Consider the following 7848-nt stretch of genomic DNA (forward strand, 5'->3'; position numbering starts at 1 on the left):
GAATAAACTTAAAGGCTATGGATTACTCACAATAGATTCTGATACTCAGTATAAAACAGTTCAAGAAAATCCTGCTCAGCAGCTTCTTGTTTGTCTATAAGGATTTCACAAGTCTATACAAAAGTATATATTTAATTAAACCCAAACAATTCCAGGAATTCACTTCTGAAGTATATGCAATACCCAACACAAAATACACATACTAAATCCATAGTCCATTTAAACTCCACATAAAACAAACCAACACAGCCTCATACTTCAAAAACTCCATGATTCACTTACAACTCCATTTCAATCCACACTGTGACGCCCTCAAATTTCGCTTGGGATCGGACGGACATTTGAAGCGTCGAGACATGCAACACAAGGTTACCTGCCCCCGTTCATGACATATAAGATGCAATATTCCTAACATGCATCTAGCATTATGCAATATTCGCAGCGGATAATTTTTTTTCTTCAGCAATACTATGCACCAAACTGAAATATCCCAAATACTTAAAACATACTTCATACATAATGACGTACTAAACAACTGAGATCACAACACTAGTCCAAAATGGTTGTGATCAAAAGAGTGTTGGAGATTGAACTCCACAATTACAAGTAGTAATATGAGATAACTACTGTACCACCATCTACGTCACACCGTCGCTTAGTCGGCCGTTTCCAGTTGGTCGATTCTCGGTTCTCCTTCAGATCCTATAACAAAATCTACCATTCGAGGGGAATGGTAGTTGTGACTACCACAGTGAGATTTGATTACAAATCTCAGCAAGTTAACGGAAAACTTTCACACAGGTTAATGATGCATGCATGGCAGTAAAAGCATGAATGCATAATTAAATCATGAGTAATCATAGCATAACTTGACATACAACATAATATAACTGGCATAACTTAAACTGAAACTGAAGTTTAGCATGAACGTGACTTGAAACATAGCATGAACGTGAGCTTGAAATATAACATGAACGTGAACATGCATAATTTGAACATGAACTTGAAACAGAACATGAACTTGAGCATGACATAACATAAATATGAACTTGGAACATAACGTAAACGTGAACATAACATAACATGAACTTGGCACATATTCTTGTCTCATGGGATTACCATGATTGCGTGAACGTAAACTTGAACATAACATAACGTGAAACATGACTTGAACTTGGAATCTTATTCAATAGACTTAATCATTAAAGTGACCATATGGGTGCTACACAGGTCCCCTTGAGCCGTGTGTCCCTGCCGATTACCGCATCACATCACAGGTTTCTATACCAGCTGTGAGTGCGTTAATACGTACTCCACAGTTGTTGTGGCCCCACGTATTCTACGTGTCACAATTGTTGTGTCTCACGTAGTGTATGCTCCACAGTTGTTGTGGCCCCATACTTCATGCTCCACAGTTGTTGTGGCCCCATGACTTATTTGTTTGTGCCACACTTGCTGTGGACACACGTAACATAATGTGTGGCACCATCGACGTTAGTGTATGGCTCGCTCTGGTGACCAGCTAATTAGGCCTCATTCGCAACCTATTGACTGTACTTCGTCAACCCAGGGAATTTCACACCTATTTAGACACTCCAGCATGAGCAAAGGAGTTCCACTAGGATATTACCCCATCCTAGCACTTAGGGTTGTGATTGACATGAATAACTTAACTGGCATACATGACATTTCGTAACGTGACGTAACATGAACGTGACATAAAAGACCAAAGTCCTGATGTAGCATAACGTGACATGAACGTAAGATGACAGACATGACATACTTCAAGACATAAATGTAACAGAGTACATTTCATAACATGACATACATGTAATATGCAACATTTCGTAACATAATGTACTATATAACAGACAACATTTCTTAACATGGTGTAACATGTGACAGTGAATATTACGTGACATAAAATACATGTAACAGATGGCATACTTAACTTAACATGACATACTTGTAATGTATAGGAATACGTGACAGAATATCTTTTGTAACAGATGAATAATTCATGACAGAATAAATTCTGTGTAACAGATAAATATGTAATGACTTGGCATGGCACATATGATAACATGCATACATACAATTTAGTTTCCTTACTTATCACTCATACACATTAAACTGATAGTAAGTTAAAAGCTAACTTATCTCGATCGTCGCGTTCTACTATAATAAAGCGCGAAACACGAGGAACTGTAAAAGGTTATTCTAAAAGTTAGAAATTAATTACTAATAATTAGAAATGTGAAAAGAGACAACTTAGAGTAAAATTACCATTTTACCCTCTACATGTGGACAAATGATCATTTTACCCCTAACTTAAGGATTTGCTATCCTAATTCCAAAAAATTACCAAAATTTACATTCCTCATGTAAATTTTGTCCCAAACTCAAATCTCAACTCAGAAAAATTTAAAACCAATCACAACTATGAAAAACTCACTATGGCCGAAACCTACATAGGCCATTTGTCTTATTTTGGTTGCAATTCTTTCAAGTTCCAAAACTCATGAATAAACCAAAATCTTGTAACAAAGATCTTCCTATCCTAAGTTTAAAAACACCCTTAAAACTATCCATTAAGAAAAAGCTAATTATCAAAACCAAACTTTTTGTAAAAAGACCCAAACTTTTTAACAAAAAGTAAACCTTAAATCACAAGTTTTGACCTTAATAAAAACATCTCCAAGAATTCCAAAAAATCAAATCTTACTTCTAACATATTCATAACATCATCCTAAGATCAAACATGCTTTAAAACATCAAACAAAACTCACCAAAAAACACAAAACAACACTTGGAGTTTTTGGTTTTAAGCTTAGTCCAAAACAGAAACTGATTTTCCCAACTAACTATGATCAATCTCTTGATCCATGGCTTAAAGACATGTGATCTTCAAACTAACACATCACATGGTTTAAAAATGTGTCCTAAAGAAGATCCAACAATCAAACTTAAAATCACATGGCTAAAATTTAATAAAATATGGATCTAACTCAAAAACATCAAAGTTTAGGCCTAACCGAAATCCTCTTGCATAGAAAATCATATCTTTAAAAATAATACTAAATATCTTCGAAATAACATCCTAACATGTATATAAGAGGCTTAGGATCATCATATAAAAATATCAAAGCCTTTGGAAAAAGATTAAACCACGAAATATTCAAACTTTCACCAAACAGAAACTGTTTTTCCACTTCCAGTTTTCAAGTTTCTAACTCTAAGCAAATCTATCATCAAAAGCTTTATTCATGTAACAAAACCTCAATGAACATTCATAAACACATGTTAACAACACTCCATAAAATTTTCGGACCAAGATAAGTCCATTAGCTTGGTCAAAACTTCCAAAACATAACATACTCTCCAGTTTCACGCCCAGAATGACCTTTCTATGGTTAAAAATACTTTTGACCGACCAAATGAGAATGGAATGAGACTAATAATATATCCACGAAAACTAGACTCAAAGAAGAACAACTTATGTGAAGGAATCATCGTGCAAAAATACTTACAAAGGGTCATAAATGGCCACACAAAAAGTCCTAGAAATCTGCCCGAGAGAGCTCTTTTGGCTTTCTCTCTAAGAACGGGAGAAAGAAGTGATAAAATGGAGAGAAGTATGTCTTGCACAACTTTAGACTTCTGGAGGGAGAAGTTATGGGCTTGAATGACCCTTGATTGGAGGTGGATATGTGACATAAAGTGGAGAATAGAGAGGGGCAGAGACTGCTTGCAGCAGCTGTGAAAGATGGAGGTTGATGGAGTGGATTTCTCCTTCACATCAAGGCACTATTGGGTGCAGCCAATGGCAGTGGATGGTCTGCCATGTGGGGGAGGAAACTTCTCCAAGAAGCTTTGCCAAGGTGGCCAATTTCGTGGGCCTTGGTGGGCCCCACCAAGTGGGCTTCAATTTGGGGTTTAAAGGGGGTTTGGTTAGGGTTTGAGATGCTATCAAGCCCAAAATCAATTTTTCTTGGCCCAATCAAATTCCCAAGGTTTAAAAGGTTGAATAATGATGTCATAACAAGGATTTGATTAATTAATAGCATGTGGAAGTGATTTAATCAAGTGATTAAACACAATGCTAGAAATCGGATTAAAAAGGGTTTGGAGGCCAACTTTAGGGTTTGGGAAAACCATTTAGGGTTTTGGTTTCAACCAAGCTTTTGGGGTTTCAATTGGATTCCAAACATTTAGGGTTTTGCTAGGGTTGAAACCCTCTTTGGTCTGGCACAATTTGGTTGAACAGATGAAACACAACTTTGCTTAGGTGGCATGATCTCACACCTTGATTCCTTCACAAATCTATCTAATGGTTCTTTTTTGTGCCAAGTGTCTAATACCATTCACTAAGTGTGGCTAAGATCTTTCCAAGTGTCCAAATAAAACTTCTCTAACCTAATTTGGACATTCCACACTGTGATTTTGAAAACATTGCAATGAGTGCGCTTATCGAGATTACTATTCACTCCAAAAAATACATAATAAACTTAGTACTAAAAAATTCTAAATATTCATATTAACTTATAGTGAAAATCGTTTAACGAAATTCAACCCCGAAGTGCCCCTAAAAATAATTTCACAATTTTCAACAGACGTTTCGTCCGAAATTATGAAAATAAGTTATTGCGCCATAAAATCCTAAATAATCCTCTGAATCTAATGGCGTAGACCATAATGCATTCTGACACTTCTAACTACCTCAAATAATTAAACTCATATTACTAGCACCATAGTGAGTGATAACACTGACTATGTTGACAGACTAAAACCTCGATTGGTCGATTCGTAAAAGCTTATGGGGTTTTCACGAGATTCCTAAAGTCAATAGAAATTCTACCAATGAATTTCTAGCGGGTTGTTACACACACTTAGCAACCATTCACAACACTCTACTTCACACTCACCTAAATTATAAAACCTACTAATCATGTATATTGCCCATGTACATCATTCCAACACCAAATAACCAAATAAATCTAATAGCCCTCATTCAGGTGAAGCAGTTGTTACATAGTAGTTGTTTGTTTCAATGCTTCATTCTTCAATGCTGCTTCTTTTTTTGCCTACTCTTTACAAGAACACAGCTAAAGAAATAAAACAATCTTGTAAGAATCACGTGTAAACAGAAAACAGCCACTTCAGATAGTAAAATAAACAAATATATATACATATAACAGCAAATTAGGTATCCTAACCAGACCTTATGGTCTTTATATAGTTGATTTGTGTAAAGTTTAACAGAGGAAAGCATAACAGAGGAAATATTGCATGAGCAAAGATAAATCTGTTTTCACAATAATTTAGTGTATATCACACATACAATTTATAGAGAGATTTTTAGTAACTCTATTCAAGCACAATGGCTATTGAAAATCAAAAATACTACACGTAAGCTAACAATCTGATGTACAAGATAAGGAACGGAAGCCGAGTCTGGTGGACCTTTGAATATTTCAAGTCTGTTGTGCAATATCAGTAACAGCAGTGAAAACCAATTCTGGTGTATGGTTGAATGCTTCAAACTTTAAGTCTGTTGCGCAATATCAATAACAGCAGTATTCACTTCAACCTTTATCTCCAATACGCCCCCTCAATCGAATGGGCAATTCTTGAACATGAAGATTATCTCTTAAATATTGAAAGCGAACTGAGGAAAGTGGTTTGGTTAATAAATCAGCAAGCTGATTTTTCGTGGATAGAAAAGACACATGAAGTTGTCTTGATAAAACTTGATCCCGAACATAATGAAAATCAATTTCAATATGTTTTGTTCTTGCATGAAAAATTGGGTTAGATGACAAATAAGTTGCTCTAATATTATCACACCATAATGTCGGACTGGTCTTTAATGGAAGTTGCAGATCACGCAAAATGGATTGGATCAACTTATTTCAGCTGCTGTGTTTGAGAGAGATTTGTATTCCGATTCCGTGCTGCTGCGGGCCACTGTGGGTTGTTGTTTGCAGCTCCAACTGATGAGATTTGAGCCATGAAAAATACAGTAGGCTCCGACACTGCATCTATCATCTTTGTCGGCAGCCCAATCTGCATCACTGAATCCTTGAAAAGAGTGATCTAAGTTATTATGGAAATGAAGTGCATAGCCAACTGTGGATTTTAGATACCAAAGAATTCGTTTGACGGCTTGCCAATGAATGTCCTTTGGTTGTTGCATGAATTTGCTAACACGGTGCACTGCAAAGGCAATATCTGGGCGAGTAAAACTCAAGTAGTGTAAAGCACCAACTGTGCTTCGATAAAGTTGCTGATCTTGAAAATCAGTGCCATCAAATTTTGATAACGTGCAGGTTGTACTCATTGGAGTTGAACAAGGCTTGGCTTCATGCATGTTTACTCGTTGCAGCAAGTCTGCTATATACTTCCTTTGCGATAAATATAGATCATGGCCATCATACAGTGCTTCCACACCGAGAAAGTAGGAGAGTTTGCCCAAGTCTTTCACTGGAAAAGTCGAGCCCAAGTGCTTAATAAATAAATCAATTTCTTTAGACGATGTACTAGTGATGATTATATCATCAACATATATAAGGATGAAGAGAGAAGGCTCAGTCTTGTGAAGAGTGAATAATGAGTGATCTGCCTTTGATCCAACAAACCCCATGTGTTGCAAGTTTTCAGTTAATCTGGAAAACCAAGCCCTTGGAGCTTGCTTAAGTCTATATAAACTTTTTTTTAAACGGCAAACATGATCTGGGAAATCTGGATGAACATACCCTTGTGGTTGTTGCATGTAGACATCTTCATGTAGTAAACCATGTAGAAATGCATTGTGAATATCAATTTGCTTAATAGGCCATTGCCGTGTAACAGCTAGAGATAAGAGCAATCATATGGTCCCTGGTTTAACAACAGGGCTGAAGGTTTCTGTGAAGTCCACTCCAGGTTGTTGATGATACCCTTTTGCCACCAGTCGCGCCTTAAAGCGCTCAATATTGCCATCTGCATGTCGTTTAATTCGGAAGACCCATTTGTTGCCAACAAGGTTCGTACTTGGTGTGGGTGGTACAAGATCCCAAGTGCCATTTTTTACAAGGGCATTGAACTCAATATCCATGGCAGCACGCCATTGATGATGCTTAGAGGCCTCAGAAAAACATGTAGGTTATGTAGGACATGAAACAGGATTAGTAAGGAGACAATGAGGTAACGGGCTATACCAACATACGGTGCTTTCGGTTTGAGAGATTGGGTCTGAGATCTGGTCAGCATACGATGTGGTTGTTGGTGTATATTTTTCTCAACGGGATTGGGATTATTTCGAGAGATATTCGGGATGGTAGTTGGGTCTCCAGCAGTGTCTGTTGAAGTTTGAAGAGTATTCCGAGCTAGTGCTGCAGCAACATCTGATTGGAACAATGGTACCTGAATATCCGAAGCGTCTTGATTTTGTGGAATGATCGAATGGCTTGGCAACCGAGTAGGTGGAGCCATGGTAGGATCTACATGGTTAGTGGGAGTACTCGGGGGACAGAGAGAATGTAGGAGGAAGAATGTTTCTGGTTCAAGAGGAGAGGAGACCGAAGATTCTTTTTGGTATGGGAACAGGGACTCATCGAAAATGACATGACGTGATACATATATTTTTCCTGTGGCTAAATCAAGACATTTGTAGCCTTGGTGTGAGAGACTGTAACCAAGAAAAATACAAGTTTTTGAGCGGAAATCAATTTTATGTTTGTTGAAAGTGCGCAAATTTGGCCAACAAGCACATCCAAAAACACGCATGAACAAATAGTTAGGTTTTTTATTATAGGCCATTTCAAAAGGAGATTTATTTTGTAAAACTTTTGAAGGAAGACGATTTAT

The 7848-nt window shown here is 37.1% G+C and overlaps 1 protein-coding gene across 1 annotated transcript; it reads right to left on the reverse strand.

Annotated features, from left to right (window-relative positions):
- Positions 1-5902: 5902 nt before the first annotated feature.
- On the reverse strand, positions 5903-6643 carry LOC108993900 (uncharacterized mitochondrial protein AtMg00810-like). The gene has a single exon (XM_018968954.1). The coding sequence runs from the start codon at positions 6641-6643 to the stop codon at positions 5903-5905; it is 741 nt and encodes a 246-aa protein (XP_018824499.1).
- Between the last annotated feature and the right edge of the window lie 1205 nt (positions 6644-7848).

Source organism: Juglans regia, chromosome 6 (genome assembly GCF_001411555.2).
Source record: "Juglans regia cultivar Chandler chromosome 6, Walnut 2.0, whole genome shotgun sequence".
Taxonomy (NCBI): Eukaryota; Viridiplantae; Streptophyta; class Magnoliopsida; order Fagales; family Juglandaceae; genus Juglans; species Juglans regia.